The sequence below is a fragment of the Myodes glareolus genome, chromosome 2 (genome assembly GCF_982192425.1).
Source record: "Myodes glareolus chromosome 2, mMyoGla1.1, whole genome shotgun sequence".
NCBI classification, from domain to species: domain Eukaryota; kingdom Metazoa; phylum Chordata; class Mammalia; order Rodentia; family Cricetidae; genus Myodes; species Myodes glareolus.
This window is the reverse complement of record NC_142027.1, coordinates 13349486-13370419: the sequence shown is the minus strand read 5'-3', so window position 1 is coordinate 13370419 and position 20934 is coordinate 13349486. Positions and strand designations below refer to the sequence as shown.

General features: G+C 40.1%; 1 protein-coding gene and 1 pseudogene across 1 annotated transcript in view; both read right to left on the bottom strand.

Annotated features, from left to right (window-relative positions):
* Positions 1-20934, bottom strand: part of Ltn1 (listerin E3 ubiquitin protein ligase 1) — a 62622-nt gene that overhangs the window by 40735 nt on the left and 953 nt on the right. The window contains exons 2-11 of the mRNA XM_048422525.3: positions 16747-16950; positions 15153-15251; positions 14469-14699; positions 13326-13378; positions 12830-13010; positions 5331-5504; positions 4352-4542; positions 2665-2800; positions 389-1198; positions 95-136 (exon numbers count right to left, since the gene is read on the bottom strand). Of these exons, the coding sequence (XP_048278482.2) occupies positions 95-136; positions 389-1198; positions 2665-2800; positions 4352-4542; positions 5331-5504; positions 12830-13010; positions 13326-13378; positions 14469-14699; positions 15153-15251; positions 16747-16950 (2121 nt within the window). The remainder of the gene's footprint in view (positions 1-94; positions 137-388; positions 1199-2664; positions 2801-4351; positions 4543-5330; positions 5505-12829; positions 13011-13325; positions 13379-14468; positions 14700-15152; positions 15252-16746; positions 16951-20934) is intronic.
* On the bottom strand, positions 8836-9770 carry LOC148122912 (translation initiation factor eIF2B subunit alpha pseudogene; annotated as a pseudogene).

The following is a 20934-nucleotide window of genomic DNA, read 5'->3' as shown; positions in this document are numbered from 1 at the left end:
TACTTGACTACAGTGTGAGAACAGGACTGTGGTTTTAATTTGCTTATACCTACACACAAAAACAGAAAAAGAAAGGGGGAGGGGCTTAAAATACCTTTTCAATGACTTGAAGAAGAGAACTCCAACTCAGGTCCTCCTGAAAGGAGAAACAGTTAGAAAGGTACAGGACAAACGGGAAAGCTTTAACAACATAACTGAAGCTTCCCGCATCCACAGCAGGACAACAGCAGGCAGTACAGCCCAGTACTTCCCAAAACAGTAGAGAGCACACTGCTTGTCTTTAAACTGCCGAGCAGAGTCAAGTAAGCAATCCAGAAATGGCACCCATGCAGGTTCATTCCAATCGTGTATCATAAAAACATTCACAAGAGACGTGTGACAGTGATACCTTGGTTAGATCATCCAAGACGTCTTTCCTCTCCATGTCACTGGAGCAGCATCGGAGGGCACTGTACAGGATGTCCACCAGGAAGCTCCCGTCCTTCTTCTCGCTCTCATTAAGCCAGCCTACCAGTTTATGATACAAGAACTGCACTGCAGGGTTTTCTTGAGCGAGTCTGCCTACCTTCAGAGGTTTGGCTTTGACAATGTTCTTCTGTTCATCACCAAGAAGGACGTTAAATACTTGGCCTGAGGAGAAGGAGTCCAGCAGCGTGGAAAGAAACTGCAGGTGCTGCTCTGACTTCTGCTCATTGACAAAGTTAATGCTCACCTCTGCAAGTTTGCAGACTAAGTCTTCCAGGGGCTTTTTCCTTAAGGGAGACACAAGGTCTGAGGAACTCTGAATGAGAGAAGACTCCATAGCTTCTTCAGAGCCTTTGCCGTTCTCTCCTTCTGAAGATGCACACTTCTCATCCTCCTTCTTAGCTTCAGATGCCTCGCTGGCAAACCTGACCTTACCATTTTTCTTTCTATTTGACTTCAATGAACTCTTTGGCTTCTGAAGCACCCCTACTAGGTTAGACACACCCAATACAGACTTCACATCTGCTTCCGGCTCACTGATTTTCTCAACACAGATCCCTGACAGTCTTTCCCAGAAATTTAGCAGAACATTCTCCAAATTGTAAATGGTTTCAGCATCTTTTTCTGCATCGGCTTTAGCTTCCCACGAACTTAGTGTTTCTGCTAAATGGTTAAACAGAGGCACATGTTGCAATCCTGGATCTTTGAGAGCGGTATCAATAAATGGGATCAACTGAAAAAGAAGGTAAAAAATGTAAAACTTCAGTTTCCAAGAGAGCTGAAACAAGGTTAAAACACAATAAAGTCTCCTATTGGAAGGCCAGGGCAACAGCTCAGTCACTAAAGTGCTTGTCATACAAGCATGAGTACTTCCTTCAATCCCTAAAATCCCTATTAGAGAAAAAAAATTAAATTTAAAAAGTCGGGTAGATGTCTGGGGTTAAGAGGCCAGACAGGCTACCTGAATTTGTGCATTTCAAAGCCTGCTTCAAAAGGCAAGAAGAGTAGATCCCTGAGAAATGCATTCATACATGCACTAAACTTAAATACATATGCGCTAAACACACACACACACACACACACACACACACACAGACATATCTATTTGGAAAATGACTGTTTTTCCCCTCAGATATCTGAAAAAAGTTAACTCAAATATTTTTCAGTCATTCAAAAAGTTTGACAATTTCACTCTATTGTACCACAGTTAATTTTACAATGTAATCAACCATGAACCAGTTTTCTTTACGTCTTCTAAACTCAGTTTTGCATTTTCCCCACATAATTAAAAGATACATATGAGATCACAAGAAGCCTGTCAACTGGTACATGCCTATAATTCTAGCCCTTAGGAAGTGGAAGCACAAGAATCAGGAGTCCAGAGTAAATCTTGGCTACATAGAAAGCTGATGCCCAGGCTGGACTACATAAGGCCTTGCCTAAAAAATAAATAAACAGGTAAACACATAGATAAATAAATGGGTGGACAGATAAATAAATAGATAAATAAAATAGATGAATAAATAAATAAAATAGGGTATAAGTCATCTGAAAGATAATTAGGGCATTTAAGTACGAAAAATTCAGAAACCCTTTCCAGAATTATAAAGCTAAGAAATGGAGGCAGGTGGATCTCTAAGTTCGAGGCTAACCTGATCTACAGAGTAAGTTCTAGGGTAGCTAAAGCTACATAGAAAAAAAAACTCTGTTTCAAGAAAGCAAAAGAAAGACAGGTAAAGATAAGAGATGACAACAATGGGACTGGAGAGATGGCTCAGTAGTTAGAAGCATATACTGCCTTTGTAGATGACTGGAGTATGGCTCCCAGTACCCTAACAGGCGGCTCACAACCAACCCTAACTCTAGCTCCAGTGCACTGGAATCCTCCATCTAGCCTTGGAAGGTACCTACACTCACACATGCAGAGACATATAACATACGTCTTCTAAAAAGAGACAGTACCTAAGATATTAATAAACATTCAGGCATCTACAATTACAGAACCTGTTCTTTATCCTGAATCTCCCAGTCAAATACAAGTGTTTACAAAGGGGTAAGTGCACTTGAACATTTTAGAAATAACAAAATTATTACTGAATAATTTGTAAATTATGGAAGTGAAATCCTTGCAGGAAGGCTGACTACCAACAACGCCAACAGGACACAGTGAGCTTGAGCATGGGTGATTAGCACACGTACCTGCTCATTGACAAGCATCTGCTCCATCTCCTCCTCGCCTAAATTCTGCTGCATTATAAACCTTAAGCATTCAAAAAACGCAGAGATGACGGCTGAGGACTCGGAAAAGCTTGTTTTGGTTCTCTCTGTTGACAGCCTAAGAAATAATAACAGAATTATTCTTCCAAGAAAAAGAAAATAAAAACTCAGAATCACCAATGACATTAAAAGAGTAAAGAAGGAGTTTAAAACCAAATTCTTAAAAAAACTAGCCTTAAATCCCAGAATTTAGTAGGTAGAGGCAGTTGGCTCTTTGTGAGTTCAAGGTCAGCCTGGCCTACAGAGCGTGTTCTAGGGCAGTCAGAAATACACAGAGAAACCATGGGGATGGAGGAATACTTAACAACTAACAGCAACCAAAATATATAGCTGATGAGAATGTAAATATTAAAAATTATAGAAAGAAAAAAAACTTATTTTCAAAACTAAGGTAAGAGAGACAGAGTTCCTGCTTAGGTATCAATCCATCTGTAAGTATGAAGGAGGAGACATAACCAGAGATTATAATATTTAAGATGCATGCATTTTATTAAAGTCAACAAATGAGGTAAACTTTCTCAATTTTTCTTTTTTATAATTTATTTTATTCTATGTTCATTCCCGTTTTGCCTGCACGCATGTGTGTGCAGCTGTCGGAGGCCCTGGAGCTGGAGCTGTGGTCACAGACAGGCACGAGCTGCTGGTGCTCTTCACCACTAGGCCATTTCTCTAGTCCAAGATTGCTTGTTTTTTGTTTTTTTGTTTTTTTGTTTTTGCTATTTTTGAGACACAGGGTTTCTCTGTGAAGCCTTGGCTGTCCTGAAACTCTCTTTGGACCAGTCTAGCCTTGAACTCACTGAGATCTACCTGCCTCTGCCTCTGCCTCTGCCTCCTGAGTGCTAGGATTAAAGGTGTGTGTCAACACTATCCAGACCGAAGTGAACTTTTTAAAGTGCTAAACAGAAGAAACATTTTTGGTGGTTGGACACAGCAATGAGAACTAGCACATGCTACTAAGCAGGTGAGCCAAATCCTAGGTCCTAAACAGTTCTAACATTTGATTGTAGGGAACACTTAAAAACCTCACCAGCTCATTTTCTGAATCTGGGCCTCTGTATTTGTCAATAATATCATGACTCATTTGGAATATGATCTGTTTCTATCTTGGGACTTAACTGCATTTATCCTTTTTCAGAAGCTCTGACCATTTTCAAAGACGTAAGTTGGTTGCAATTCCATGTCCTCTAATCCTAGCCATCTAGGAGGCTGAGGTTCATCTGCGCCCAGCACAGCCTGGGCAAAGTGGCGCTACTCTATCCTGCTCCATCACTTCTACTTCTCTGAAAGCTTTAAATAGTCAACAAACAGAAGAAAGAAAAAAAATGGTAAAATTCAAATAAGAAGAACATCTATGAGAATAAAAACAAGAAAGATTCCTTTTGCTTCTGAAAACAGAATTGGGGCCAGCAAGATGGCTCAACAGTAGCAGCACTTGTCACTGAACCTGACTGCTGGAATCAGTCCCTAGGATGACAGAGAGAGTCCTGAAACCTGTCTTCTGAACCTCACACAAACACCGTGACACATGCGCATGCATGCATACACATGGACTCACACGCACACAAGGAAGTAAATGTTATTTTTAAGTTAAAAATTGTTAATTGCTTACCCGGTAATTAGAGAGGTGAGAAAATTTTTGAAGAAGTCCAGCTTTGGCTCGGTGATGGACTGAGGGAGTCGGCTGATGAATGGTAAGAGATACGGATAAATGACAGCAGCGAGACCCCGGCCGCCTTCACGAACCACAGCCGTCAGTTTGGGAAATACACTCTTTTTTGCATTTACATGAATCCAACAATCCTAACCCAAAAAAAAAAATTATAATAGTAATTAGAAATTATATAATTATATTTCTCAGCCGGGCAGTGGTGACTCACGCCTTTGATCCCAGCACTCAGGAGGCAAAGGCAAGTGGATCTCTGTGAGTTTGAGGCCAGCCTGGTCTACAAGAGCTAGTTCCAGGACAGGCTCCAAAAAAAAAAAAAGAAAAAGAAAAAGAAAAAAAAAGCTGTTTTCTTTAAAAAGAACGTATTTCTGGTTCAGAAATCCTTCCAGTGAAAGTCCCAGCAACACAATCACTGAGCACGTGGACCTGATACAGAACCACTTCTGCAGCACTGAAACCGAACTGTAAAGTCACTGAGTTACAAAGTAAAACCACTGTGATCAAAGACTCAAGTCATGTGCAACAGCCACACAACACTGCTGTTCTTCCTGGAAAGATTGAAAACTGGTTATGTGAGAAAGTAAATGTTTCAAAAAATGTAACCAAAAAGCCAGATATGGTGGTGCACGCCTTTAATCCCAACACTCACACTCAGGAGGCAGAGTCAGCAGATATCTGTGAGTTCCAGGACAGTCAGGGAAAAGATATACAAAAACTTTATCAAAAAAGGGGGGGGGCATAGAAAGGAAAAAAGGAATAGAGAAGGAAATGTTAACATTTATGCCATTTAAATGTTTATCGAATTTATCTAATGAGTTTTAGATAGTACAATCTAAAGATCTCTCTCCTATGGGATTTGGGATGTGAAACACAAATGAAAGACAAGCGGTCCCCAACAAGGTAAATGTGCCTCGCTACATACCTCAATAGTTGTCAATGTGTAGAGCACAGCTTCCCAGAGAGCTGGGCAGACCACAGGGTCACTGTCATCAATACTAAGTAGGACAGAAGGGCTCACTTTGGAAGCTTCCTCTTTCATCACCTGGGGAACATATTGGCACAAAGCAGAAACCAACTCGAAATATGCTGAGCGGATCTAAAAGAAGAAACAATGTGGAATTGAGCTGAAGCTTACTGACGTTTGACACAATTAACTGTGGTAGCAGCAGGCTGGGACAGCTCACAACTTTCCTGTTCACATAATTAAAGGCACTGTAAAAAACAATTTTTAAAATCTTAAAGAGTAACAATCTGAAAAGATGTTTGGAATTACCAAGGCAAAATAAAGGCAGAAAGAATAGAATTTTTCACACAAATCCGATTTAACAGCAGAGTTCTTCATCTGGGGTCTCTTATATAGCAAATACAAAATATGGACAACATTAGCCACAAAGAACAGAAAGAAAAGCAAGCACACTAATACAAGATGTCAAATTAATCAGCCACAAATTTTATAACAATGCTTAACTAAAAAAACTAAATTTTAAGAAATTTGTAGAAAAAGGGGCTCTAGACTTTTTCAGGGTAGCAGAAAAAAGATTTGAAAAAGAAGCATACATAATTCCTAAAACAAAATTTATTAATCTAAATTTGAATATAAAACTCAAAGTCGGTGTTACGTCTAGTGTTTACCCACAAACTCAGTTCGTATGCTAAACCCTCACTGCTGTGTAGAAGTGATCTGAGCACATCACCTTCATAAATACAATTGATAATTAACAAAAGCAAGCTCAGCCTTGTGGCGACCGCCTTTAGTCCTGGCACTCAAAAGGCAGAGGCAAGTGGATCTCTGTGAGCTCAAGGTCAGTCTGCTCTACAAAGCTAATTTCAGGATATCCAGAATTATATGGTAAGGGTATCTGAAAAAAATAAATAAACACAAAACAATGAAAACACCAAAAGAAAAAAACAGTGAGACAATAATGCACAGCAGGGATTGAGGGAGCAGGTTTACCCTTCTGCCCTTCCATTCTCCAACATGTAACGGCAACGTGAGAAGAGCCCATCTATGAAACAAAAACCCATCTTTGAAAAAAAAATCCTTTAAACTGCTAGAATATTCATTAGTCTTTTTTCTGTCTATTTATTTTTATTTTTTATTGATATTTACTGAGCTCTACATTTTTCTCTGCTCCCCTCCCTGCCTCTCCCCTCCCTCTTCATCCCTCCCCAAAGTCCCCAAGCTCCCAATTTACTCAGATCTTGTCTTTTTATACTTTCTACTTCCCATGTAGATTAGATCTATATAAGTCTCTCTTAGTGTCCTCGTTGTTGCCTAAATTCTCTGGGATTGTGGTTTGTAGGCTTTGCTTTATGTTTTTTTTTTTGTTGTTGTTGTTTTTGTTTCTTTGCTTTTGTTTCTTTGCTTTATGTTTAAAAACCACCTATGAGTGAGTACATGTGATAATTGCCTTTCTGTGTTTCTGGGTTACCTCACTCAAAATAATGTTTTCTAGCTCCATCCATTCTCCTGTAAAATTCAAGATGTTATTTTTTTTTCTGCTGGGTAGTACTCCATTGTGTAAATGTATCACATTTTCCTTATCCATTCTTCAGTAGAGAGGCATTAGGTTGTTTCCAGGTTCTGGCTATGATAAACAAAGCTGCAATGAACATAGTTGAGCACATGTCCTTGTGGGCAAGATTGAGCATCCTTTGGATATATACCCAAAAGTGGTATTACTGGGTCTTGAGAAAGGTTTTCCTAATTTTCTGAGAAATCGCCACACTGACATCCAAAGGAGTTGTACCAGCTTGCATTTCCACCAGAAATGCAGAAGTGTTCCCTTTTCCCCACAACCTCTCCAGCATAAGTTGTCATCAGTGTTTTTGACCTTGGCCATTCTTTCAGATGTAAGACGGAATCTCAGAGTTGTTTTGATTTGCATTTCCCTGATGACTAAGGATGTTGAACATTCCCTTAAGTGTCTTTCAGCCATTTTAGATTCTTCTGTTGAGAGTTCTCTGTTTAGGTCTGTACTCCATTTTTTTTTATTGGATTATGTGTTCTTTTGGTGTTCAATTTCTTGAGTTCTTTGTATATTTTGGAGATCAGACCTCTCTGTCTGATATGGGGTTAGTGAATATCTTTTTCTATTCTGTAGGCTGTTGTTTTGTCTTGTTGACCATGTCCTTGGCTTTACAGAAGCTTTTCAGTTTCAGGAAGTCCCATTTATTAATTGTTTCTCTCAGTATCTGTGCTGCTGGGGTTATATTTAGAAAGTGGTTCCCTGTGCCAATGCATTCAAGTGTATTTCCCACTTTCTCTTCTATAAGGTTCAGTGTGGCTGGCTTTAAGTTGAATTCTTTGATCCATTTAGATTAAGTTTTGTGCATGGTGATAGAAATGGGTCTATTTTCGTTCTTCTACATGTTGATAATCCAGTTATACCAGTACCACTTGCTAAATATGCTTTCTCTTTTCCATTTGATATTTTTTTGCTTCCTTGTCGAAGATTAGGTGTTCAAAGATGTATGGATTGATATCCGGGTCTTCTATTCGGTTCCATTGGTCCTGTCTGTTCTTATGCCATATTCATTAGTCTTTTAAAAACTAATTTGAGAATTATTTTATTTACATGTGTGAGTGTTTTGCCTGCATATATGCATATCATGTCTAAGCCTCATGTCTGCAAAGGCACCAAGCTAAGGGGGCAGGCAGTAAGAGGATGTTAGATACCCAAGAAATGAGTTGTCCACGGCTGTATGCTACTATGTGGATGCTGGAAACTGAACCCAAATCCTTTGCAAAAGCTCTGACCCACTGAGCCATCTTTAGCCCTACATTGTATTTTTTTTTAATTTTTCATATAATTTATTTGAAAATATCCTGATTTGTTCCCATGTTTAACTTACAAAAACTGTTTGGGACCTAACCGTGTTTAAAGTAAGCTCCTGTTATTCATAGGCAGAGGCTATGTTCAGACACTCTGTAAGCAGCAGCCTATCAAGGTGGCTCCTGCACTGGTGTTTTTCCTGTCTGGCTTGACCCTGCTGAGATGGAGCCCTGAAGCCAGATGCAGTTAGCAAGTGTTTCCTGCCTTGTTTGTAAGGCACCCTATCATGTATTCTCAGTGGCTGTCACTGCAGAGAGGCCTGCATCACTTTCACTGATTCAGACCAGCCTGGAGTATGGTATGAGACGGTCCCCACTCATGTGTTGTCCTTCTTTGGGTTTGCAGCCAGTCACCTAACTTGTACTTCTGGAAACAGTGAGTTTCTAAAAACTGGAAGGATGCTTCAGCTTGGTTCTACAACTGCAAACAAATTTCAGATGCGAGAGAGCTGAGTTAAAAGGATTCTCCAGGACTTCTGATGTGAACCTTTGCATACAAATCTGAAAGTTGATTCAGTTTTGGCCCTTGGCTAGCTCACCCTGTACAGCCATGCACATATGTTCCCTGCAAGTTGGCAGGAGGGGACTCTGTTCATAGGTACAGCTTGACGAGCTCATGGCTTACAACAGATGGTGTCATCACACCCAGGTCCATAAACAGCAGGGTGAGCAAGGACAGAGAAGTATAGTCAACCCACGGGTGTACCTCTTTGAGGTCCTGCCCAGTCTACACAGACTTCAGAGTGTCTGTCTTGCACTTAAACTTGTCGAGGACATCTTGCTGCTTGAGCGGGATGAGCCATACAAACTTGAAACTTTCTGCAACCATATAAAAGGGTTTATTCTGGGCTTTGGCACACATAGCCATCGGGTTGGTTCCAATCTTGTTAATAATTCCTCCATTCTCAACCACGCCTTCAGCAACAACTATGAGAAGATCTGCTTTCTCCATGACATAGTCAACAGCAGCATCCAGCACCACAGTGACAGGAACATTGAGGTGGCAGAGGGCTTTGGCCATTTTCTTCCCGGATACATCAAGCTGAGTCTCCGTGATACACACACTGAACCGCTTCTTGGCTGCCATGGCTTCTTCCAGGACCCTCAGGACGACTCTAGAGAAGGTGTGAGTCAAAATTCTGCCCCCACACCCGGTCTTTGATGAAAGTATGGCACGGATCAGCAATTTTATTTCTTGACAGGGACACTCTCCTGAGGAAAAGCTCCCCTCTCAATCATGATCTTCGCACGTTTGAAGTAATCACTACTCCAGGGAGGTGAGGCTGACGAGGCTAAGGAAGAGCTCTCCAACAGAGAACACGGTCATGGAGGAGTCCACACCACAGAGGCTTTCTATGGCACTGGTAAGATGCACCCTCAAGCCCTCAGGTGTCTCTTCTTTGTCTCTTCAAGTGTCTCTCTTTGTCTCTCTTCAAGAACTCCAGCAAAGCCAGGATGGCAGCCACTGCTGAGGCCATGTTAGGATCATCTTTCATTTGAGCATTCAATTATCTCATGGCTCTTCATCTCTGCTCCGCGATCCTCACAACAGAGCAAGCAGCATGCCACAAGCTGACAGCATGTCATATGCCTCAGGCATCACTTCCGTTACATCGCTTGTCAGCACCAGAAGTTGGCATGTATGCTTCCCCTATATCGAGTTTTACCAGACTCTATAACTATAAGATATATATTTCTACTTTTTACAAACTACTCAGCTTGCTGGGCAGTGGTGGTGCATGCCTGTAATCCCAGCACTTGGGAGGCAGAGGCAGGCAGATCTCTGTGAGTTCAAGGCCACACTCTATGGAGTGAGCTCAGGACAATGAGATCCATTATACAGAGAAAACTCGTCTCGGACAAAAAAAATACCCAGCTTGCGCTATTTTGCTTGGACAGTATGGATAGGCTGAAACAAGCAAATTAAATCAGTGAAGTGGAAGACTGAATAAAAGAAACTCACAAGCAGCACACAAAGCAAAAACTGTGAAAAGCAAATGACACATACAAGATAATATGCAAGTGATTTCATCTTGCATTAATTACAACACCAAAGAAAAAAATAATGAAATAAAGAAAGTATCCGGAGGCAATATCTGAGAATTCCAGAGTCAATTAAATGCCCCAATCCACAGATTCAAGAATCCCAATAAATCATAAGCAGGACACATAAATGCATGGAGGAGAATTCACACCAGGACATCTCAGACTACAGTTAACAAAATATAAAGAGCTGGGTGGTGGTGGTGCACGCCTTTAATCCCAGCACTCGGGAGGCAGAGGCAGGCGGATCTCTGTGAGTTCGAGGCCAGCATGGTCTACAAGAGCTAGTTCCAGGATAGGCTCCAAAAGCTACAGAGAAAACCTGTCTCAAAAAAAAAAAAAATCAAAAACAAAAACAAAAAAAGTAAGGAGTGGCAGGAGAGATGGCTCAGTGGTTAAGAGCACTGACTGCTCTTCCAGAAGACCTGAGTTCAATTCTTAGCACCCACATGGAGGCTCAAAATAGTCTACAGCCTCAGTCCTAGGGGACCTGACACCCTCCCACAGACATACATGCAGGCAAAACACCAATGCACATAAAATAAAAATATTAAAAAAAAATGTAAAGAAAGCTGGGTGCACGGTACATGTCTTCAATCCCAGCCCTCAGGGAACAGAGACAGGAGGATCTCTATGAATTTAAGGCCAGCTTGATCTACGTAGTAAGTTCCAGGGAAAAGAAAACATAAAGATAAAAATTCTTAAATGGCCAGAGAAAAAGACAAACTACCTCCCAAGACAGGACAGCAAGACTGATACTGACTTCAGGCACAATAATTAAAATCACACAGAGTGGAACAATATGCTCAAAACAAAATAATCAGTCTAAAATGAATATGTGGAGTATAAATAATGCATTTTGAGATTTGAAAAGATTTGAATAGCAATTCTGCACATGCCTGGTGAGAACACCTGATCCTGTTCCATGTACTTTCCCCTAGCCCCAAATCTAACCTTAGTCCCAGGTTCCACTACCCATCCAGGGCTCCACTACCCATTTCTAGGCTTCCTCGAGGTCTCTCCCTGTCCCCCATTCTGAACCTACAGATGTCTCCACACCACGCCCAATACTCCACTCAGCCAGATCCTGCAGAGCCTCTCCCAGGGTCTCAACAGATGAGTCCACCTGATCCTCCTCTCCTCAACTCCACCCCAACACCCAGAGATCTACCTCAAACTCCATGCTTGGACCAGGATGCACTTCTTCACACCATCTCAGTCCCTGCACCCATCTGACTCCATTCCATCTAAGCCATAACCTCCAGGCCTGCTCAACAAGGAGGAAATAATGCCTGGTACTGGAAACTCAGTCAGTCACCCTACAGTAGCAAAGTCATGAATCCTGGAGAACCTACAATTGCCACTTTACTAAACCAGCACAGTCCCTAACTAAATTCTAAATATTTATCCTTATACCCACAGATAAGTGTAGTTCTCAGCCTCTCATCAAAGAACCATCTCTTTGAAGGAGACTATTACAAAGTTACAACCACCGAAACAGAGTTGTAGAACACACCCCTAGTGACACATCCACAACAAGAGGGGCAGAAAGACAGCAGTGCCAGAAGAACAAAGGCTTTGCTGTGAGATCTGTCACCTAGAAGTGTCAAAAAAGCAACATTATTGGTTAACAAGTCTCAACCACAGGCTGCCTGAACATAACCTAAAGAAGGACAATACCAACAGACACGAAAGGGGAAAAGCTCACAAGGCCTCAGCCCCAGACAAAAACCTACAGGGAACTAAGGAATGCTGAAAGTAGGGGAAACAGTCTTCCCCAAAGACACCAACTGATTATCCAATACCAATTGTCAGGCCTGAAGTTATACAAATACAAGTAACTTACAGACTGAGCAGGTTGTACTTATGTATTAGGAATATATTATTAAAGATTAAACGTCTTTATGTTTATATGTGTGTGTGTATATATATGTGTGTGTGTATGTGTCAAAGAAAAAGGTTATAAATTTAAAAGTGAGAACAGAGAAATGATGCAATTATAATCACAATAAATAAAAAACTTTAATAAAATAAAATATTTGGCCTTATAAAATATTTATGTATAATCTTCAAAAATAATAGCAAATCAAATTCAGCAAAGTATTAACTATAAATGACATCTTAACAGGCAGAAAACTTTAAAGTTTTCTCTTGAAAACACTGTTACATATGCTTACATATAAAACACTACATACCTAATGACATATTGCTATAACCACAGATGAGTGCACTGTTTAACCTTAAGTAAAAGCGTCTTGCAGTAGATGGAATTAACACAGAGACCCACAACTGGACAATGTGCAGAGTGACTCTGAAGTATTAAAAAAGTGAAATTATAGACGTAGCAAAGCATGTACGTCAGTTCAACCCCAACAACAAAGAGGTGAAAATACAGTAAACATCTAGTAAAAGAGGCAGTAAGTGCTGAACGGCCAACCACAAAGATGTGCTTTCACAGTTCTGACGTAAGCAATAAACATGAGCATAAATGTGGTGAAATCGGGCAAGTTATAGGAAAGGACTCTTAAGAAATATTATGATACCTGAGGTACACTGTGTTTTCCATACTTCCAAAACTTATTCTGTGATAAAAGCGATTTAAATTTCTCTTCCAGAGAATCAAGTTCATTGTTAGGTAAGAAGCAAAGCAGTTTCTTTAGCGCCAATAAGGAGCACGTTACAACTCGATGGAATTTGGCCTCTCTCTCTTCCTCTGGAACAGTTCTGGATTTGAAAATAAATAGGTTTTGGTTTTAGGGGGTTTTGTTGGGTTTTTTTTATTCACGTATATACAAAGAAGTCAGAGGACAAACTGGGGAGTGGTTTCTCCCCATCCACCACGCAGGTCCTAGGGCTTGAATTCGGGCTCTTAGGATTGACTGTGAGGGCATTTACCTGAGGTGCCATCTGGCTGTCCACAGGCAAATTTTAATCTCACATTCTGCCTCATTTGAGTTACTTAGAAACAACATAACTTACTGGGGAAGGGGGCACTGAGTGTATCAGGAGGGAGAGTTACTTAGAAACAATGTAACTTACTGGGGGTCACTGAGTGTATCAGGAGTTTCTTTTAGAAGGTGATCCTGCAGTACCTGAAAGAGAAAACCATCAAAACCTTAAGATTTTATGGAAGTGTCAATATTGATCAGATATCGGGAAAATCCAATACCCGATGGTGGTACACACCTTTAATCCCTGTACTTGGGAGGTAGAGGCAGGTAGATCTCTGAGTTTGAAGCTAGCCTGACCTAGAGTGAGTTCCAGGACAGCAAGAGCTACACTGAAAACCCCTATCTAAAAATAAATAAACAAATAAATATATAAATAGATAAAAAAGCAAAATAAAAATTCCCATACTATCAACCCACCTACTAGCCAAATCAGACATAGGTTTGAATTTGGGCCATTTTTCTCTTGCTATCTATCCCTATCTTTGCTGCTACTGTGGTAAAGACAGGAACTTTATGACACCTCCAATTCCCATCAAGAGAAATCTCCCACTAAATACTTGTGGTTACTTGTTATTCAGTATTCTTTTTTTCTCTCCCTCTCTTTTTTCTTTTGTTTTTTTTTTTTGTTGTTGTTGTTGTTTTGTTTTTGTTTTCAAGTACCTTTCTTGAAAACAAAAACAGTTGTTTCTCTGTACCTTAGAAGCCTGTCCTGGAACTAACTCTTGTAGGCCAGAATGGTCTGAAACTCACAGAGATCCACCTGTTTCTTCCTCCCAAGTGCTGGGATTAAAGGTGTGCACCACCACCACCACCTGGCTATTCATTATTCTTATAACTGCAGTACCGTGGGATAATCAGCTAACAAATATGAGAGAAATAAGGATTTGTTTTCCTTTCCCATCTCTGGCCCACAGAGAACACACACTGTGCACACGTGCAGGTCAGGGGACAGCTGTGGAATCAGGTCTCTTTCTACCTTTATGAGGGTTGTAAGGAACACTCACTCAGGTATAGGCTTACATGGTAAGCACTTTTACCCACAAAGCCATCCTGCCAATCCCTTACACAATTTGAGGTTACAGAAATCTTTTATGTTATTGTATACGCAAAGAGAGGCATGATCTGTTTCTTCTTGACACATTTATAAAAGCAGGTAAAAGAGCTACCACATACGCCTGAGAGCCTTTACATGCTTGAGAAACACAGGTACAGAATGACTCCAGAAACTCACAGTTGTAATTTCTTCCTTACAAAATGCTATGGCTTCAGGTTGCTTGCTTGGAGGGAAAGCAGCTTCAAATGCATCTTTTGCTGCAGTTGCTGCTGGGGGGTATGTATCACACTGAGCCATCAGCCAATATCCCATTACACTTTTCAGATATGGAGCCAAGTGCTTCTTTACTTTAACGATAAGTTTTTCAAAAGCTTGCTGTGTAGCCTCTCGAACCCGGCGATCATGGTCCTATTAATATAATAGAAATGTAGTTTAAAAATAAAAATGAATATCTGTAAATATTCTACAATGACTCACAGTAGAAATTCATCTATGTATATAATCAAACTAATAGCGACTTCTGACAGGCTAGGGAAATAACTCAGTAGTGGAGCCTGTGTAAACAACAATAATCTCACCCCACCCCACCCCCATCCAATTACAAGCCACAAAAAAAAAAAAAGAAAAAGAAAGCAAAGAAGAGAAAAAATATTGAGGATTTAGGCCTTCTTTACGGGCAATCATATGAAATAATTTTTCTTTTCTCCCCCTTTCCAATGTGAGATTATATCCAAGAGGTATTCAAAGACTAAGTAACTATAAGGAACGCTTTATCAACCTTCTGTAGCAAACACAGAATGGAAACTCTCTCCAGAAATGAATCGCTTAAGCAAAAGCAGGCTCATAAACTCTAATGCTTACAAGGGAAATTTTGCAGAAGATTCTTGGCCAGTACGGAAGGACCCCTTTTACAGCTTCTGTGTCTCTTTCTGTGCACATAGTTCCAAACTCTTGCATTGCCTGAAAATAATTAACATCGTCGAGGATTAACGAATGTAACACTGCCTCCTCACTTTCTTCCTTTTGTTCTGGAAGTTTAGTCTACTTTATTTAAAAGAAGAATATATTATTTCTATCTGTGCCAAGGAAACAAAAAAAATTCACCATCCATTATAGTAGAAACTGAACTTTTAGACTTTTCAGCTTTACCATAACAAAACAAATGGAAAGGATAGAGTTGAGCCAGGAGTGGCATCAGCTACCCAGAGGCTGAGGAAGACCACTAAAACTCAGAAAGCTCAGACGAGCTCAGAAATATAACACCAAATCTTGAAAATAATAAAAAATAAAATAATAAATAATAAATGAAATAGTGTAAAGAGAGAGGTCAGCAGTTAAGAGTACAGTTTTCTCTTCAAGGAACCCAGGGTCCGTTCCAGGTACCCACAGCAGCTCACAGCCATAACTACAGTTCCCGAGGATCTAACAACTTCTGTTGGGATCTGGAGCACACACATGAACATAGCACCCATACATTCAGGCAAAACACTCAAATGCATAATTAGACGACAATAGCCAAGTGTAGTGGCTCACAACTATAACTGCAGCACTCAGAAGGCAGAGGCAGGAAGATTGCCAGAAATTTAAGAACAGCATAGTCCACATAGCAAGTTCCAGGTCAGCAAAAGCTACATAGCAAAACCATAAAATCTTAAAAACTTATATTCCTCTACCATGAATAATTACACAGACAGATTCCAAAATGTGGTTCAAAATGTTTTAGAGCAGCAAACTAATTTATAACTCCAAAAGTCAGTGTCAACTAAACTTTTATGTCAAAAAAAAATCACAACTGTAAAGGAACTAATGATATATCATTACACATTTTTCTTTTACAAGAAATAAACCTTACATTTATTCTAACAAACTACATTATTTTTTCTTGTTTCTTGAAACAGGGTTTTGAACCAACCCTGGCTGCCCTGGAATTTGTTTTGTAGACTCAACTGGCCTTGAACTCACAGAGATCAGCCTACCTCTGGTGTAGGAGGTCCTTCTGCCTATCTGTTACTTTTACTGATTAATGAGTAAAGAAACTGCCTTGGACTGTTGATAGGGCAGAACTTAGGTAGACAGGGAAAACTAAACAGAATGCTGGGAGAAAAGCGGATTAGAAATAAGCCATGTAGGCCCGCCGAAGCCAGATAGAACTTTAGCCAGTAAGCCTCATGGCAATACACAGATTAAAAGAAATGGGTTAAATTAATATGCAAGAGTTAGCCAATAGTAAGGTACAGCTAATGGGGCAAGCAGTGATTTAATTAATACAGTTTCTGTGTGATAATTTCGGAGTTCTGAGCAGCCGGGGACCAACAAGCAGCCCCTCCTCCAACAAACCTCTGCCTCCCAAGAGCTGGGATTAAAGGCGTGTGCCACCACCAATACCTGGCCAAAAATATATTCTTAATTGGTGTGTGTGTGTGTGTGTGTGTGCACGTGCGCTGTGAAAACCTGCCTTGAGTTTGGTTGTGACATCTTTCTTAGAAAGTTTCCTCAGCACCATTCGGAAATCAGAGTCCACAAGGCTGTCTATGTCTTCAGCTCCTTGAATAGCAGGAACATAGCCGAGGTCACTGTGATATGTTCCAAAACCAATAAATCCAGGCACTGTTCCCTGTTCTTTGGCAAGAAGCTCTGCAGCTCGGCCGCTGTTCGAAGGCTGATAAGAAGGAAAAGCAGGAAAGAAAGTCAGATCTCATTTGCACACATACATTAATTGAAAATAATGTCTCCCTGTTTTGATTCACAGTCGGTGGTCTGACTGATATTTACAACACACAATTCCACTAGTTCTAAAAGTTGGGGTTCTGTGGCTAAAGAGAATATGTAATATGTAGCTTATATGTAAGCTACACCAAGAAACTAACTAACTTCTTCAACTCCTTCACAAGAATCTTTACCACTGTGAGCTCCTTCTTACCCTAGCTTTCAAGTTCCCTGGAGATGAGTATTTCTGTCTTAAGAGCCTATCCAAAATGCTCTCGCTTGCCAGGTGGTGGTGGTGGTTCACGCCTTTAATCTCAGCACTCAGGAGACAGAGTCAGGTGGATCTTTGAGTTCAAGGCCAGCCTGGTCTATAGAGTGAGTTCCAGGACAGCCAGCCAGAGATACAAAGAGAAACCCTGTCTCAAAAAAACTTAAAAGAAAAAAAAAAAACCCGCTCTCACACACAATTCTAGTTTCCTAAACATCAGAGCAACTCTTGATTTTGGAGGTAGTCTCATGTAGTCACATTAGCCTTGAACTCCTGACCCTCCTGCTTCAGTCTCCCAAGTGCTAGGATTATGGGCATATGCCATCACACTGGATATCAAAGCAAGGTCTTGAAAACTATAGTTATAACCCACTAGGAGCTGGTGATATCAATGGGTACTGAGAACATTTGAAAGAAAAAGAATGAAAGTTCAAAGCCTAAAATATATATTCACTTATGAAAATTTTAATTTCCAAATACTACACAGACAGTATTTGCATACATATATCTTATAATGATATAAACTAATAGGTCCAAAAGTTCTATTCACCCAACCAATTTTGTTATCATACTGAGAGAGATCTAATGCTACAAGCGGCTACGGTATCCTTTCAGAGCAGATAAGCTCATTTTATATACTGGAAGCCAAAATTACTAAAATACACACAAAAATCAATGTAACGATCTAAACAAAAGACACACTTAGCCTGCAGAGATGGCTCAGCAGTCAAGAGCAGTTTTTGTTCTTGTGGAACACCTGAGCTTGTTCCCAGACCTGGGCTGCTTGTAGCTGTCTTAGCTGCAACCCCAGGGATCTGAAGCCCTGCCCTCTTCTGGACCTTGAGGGCACCTGCACTACATGCATACACATATAATCAATTTTTCTAAAACACATTCTTTTGTTTCAAATCATAGTCAATGTTTTGACTGGTATTAATATACTAGTACCCTATTCTACAGGTTAGGGTTCTGTTGCTAACGAGAAAACATACATTTGAACTATCCAAAGAAACCTGTCACTGTCAACTAAGGGAAGAGGCAGGTGAATCTTTATGAGGACAGCCAGGGCTACAAAGAGAAACCTTGTCTCAAAAAACAAAAACAAAATTAAAAAAAAATAAAACTATAAAACTCAAACTCCAACTACTAAACCACTGAAGACTGTGTTGAAACTGAAGTTCAAGTTGCCAATGATAACTAGCAGCAACTGAAAACGTATAAATCCCCAGCTTCCCATTTAAAACTATCTCCTTAAATGTACAAACAGTATCTTTTATTCAATGTCTACTATGGATATAAAATACAGATACTACTCTAATCGCTGCAGGTTAAATTCTTACACCCTACTTTGCCCCTCCCTCTTTCCCATCTCCCATCATTCAAGACTCTGAATTCCACTCAAAGTTCCCTAAGTATGAGCTTTCATAATTCAACCATAGTCTTTTCTCTCTTCCTTTCTTTCATCGCCTGACAAACTTCTATCTATCCCTCAAGACACTGGTGTTTGCAATGCTTTTCTCCCTCAGACCAGGCAACATTCTCTTCTGTTCTCTCAGTCTGTCCATTCATGCCTGTTTCATAATTGCTTAAAATACATACTTTCTTACAAATCTGTGTCCGTCATTAAACCAATACTTCGAGAATATCAATCACGGGGCTGGAGAGATGGCTCAGAGGTAGTTGACTGCTCTTCCAGAAGTCCTGAGTTCAATTCCCAGCAACCATATGGTGGCTCACAACCATCTATAATAGGATCTCCTGCCCTTTTCTGGCATGCAGGCAATGTAGACAGAACACTGTATGTTTAATGAATATATAAACCTTTTAAAAAGAAGAAAAGGAAGAGGAAAAGGAGGAGGAGGAAGAGGAGAAGGGGCAGCAGCAGCAGCAGCAGCAATCACTGCCACACTCAGCTATATAATGAGTTCAAATCAATCCTGGTATATGAGACCCAGGCTCAAAACAAACAAACCAAGCAACCACTGAAGTTCGCCATCTTCAGTACAGGCCTGTAATCCCCACACTGAAGAGGCTGCACCAAGATAACAAATCTAAGGCCAGCCTGAGCTACATTAAGAAATCTCAGACCAGGCTGGAGAGATGGCTCAGCAGTTAAGAGCACTGACTGCTGTTCCAGAGGTCCTGAGTTCAATTCCCAGCAACCACATGGTGGCTCACAGCCATCTGTAATGAGATCTGGTGCCCCTACTGGTGTGCAGGTGTACATGGAAGGAATGTTGTATACATAATAAAAAAAAATAAATATTAAAAAAAAGAAGTCTCAGATCAGCAGGCAGTGGTGGCTACATCTTTAATCCTAGCACTTGGGAGGCAGAAGCAGGTGGATCTCTGAGTTCGAAGCCAGCCTGATCTGGTCTACAAGAGTTCCAGGGCAGCCAGGACTGTTACCCAGAGAAACACTTGTCTCAAAAAATAAGGAAAAATAAGTAGCTCAGAGGGTGAAAGCACTTTCCATGCAAGCTTTACAATGCAGAGCTTGATCCTGGGAACCACATAAAGGGTGATGGAGAATGGGCCCTGAAAGACCTTCTCTCATCTACACATGCACACACAAATAGATAATGTTTTAAAAACTAAACTTCAAGTCCCAATTCTGAAGCTTCCAGGGTATATGAACTTAAACAAACTCTAAATTTCAATTAGATCATCTTTCAAATGAGGTAAGAGCAATTAATTCACTATTTGAATAATCTTCAATATTCTTAAAGTAAGTTCTTAAACTACTTATTACTACCATAGTAATAAGTGATCCTAGCAAGAATCATCTAAGGGTTTTAAAAACTTTAGAAATAAGTTTGAAGAACAGTATATCCAACATGAGACTGCAATACCACATATTTGCTATTAGCCAATGGGAAAAGGTAACTTTTTGGTGGTCGACATTAAGCAAATGTCACTGGATAAAGAAAAACAAGAACAAGTACTGTGTACTTCTGGTGTGATATAATGTGAATGGCTTAACTCGAATTGATATAAGAAAACAATGAGATGAGTCTAAATAAATCAAAGCAATGCCAACTCTTCCTGGTTATTGTGACATTAAAAAAAAAAAAAAAAAACATGCTCAAGGGAGCAAGAAATGGGAAACTGTCTAAATCTAAAGACTTAAATGGCAGCCAAAAGGAACAAGTGATACTTGACTGAGTCACAAATGCTTTTAAAATGTTATTATCTAAAAACAGAATTAAAAATACAGAGGCTAGTAGGAATGTGAATTATAAGTCTGCACATTATATTTGAGTATCCCACCATGGTTAAAGTTTTGCATGGTATATGAAGAATGAAATTGCTTTTCGAGTAGATAAGGTGAAGGATTTGGGTGTTAAAATACTGTAATTAACCCTCCTAAAGGTGATACAAATTTATAAATTCAGAGAGAAAATGAAATGTGAACAAATATTAACAGCTGGTGATTCCAAGAATATGGATGTTGCTGAGCTTGGCAGATGCCTTTAATCCCAGTACTCTTGAGGCAGCGGCAAATAGGTCTCTGAGTTCCTGGTAGTCTGGAGAGTTGAGTTCCAGACCAGACAGAGCTATACTGCAAAACGTTTTCAAAACAGAACACGCAGATTGCAATCCTAATAGTCTTGCCCTAAAACAGTGAATAAGGTTTTTAAATACATTCTGTGACAATTAAACGAGAAT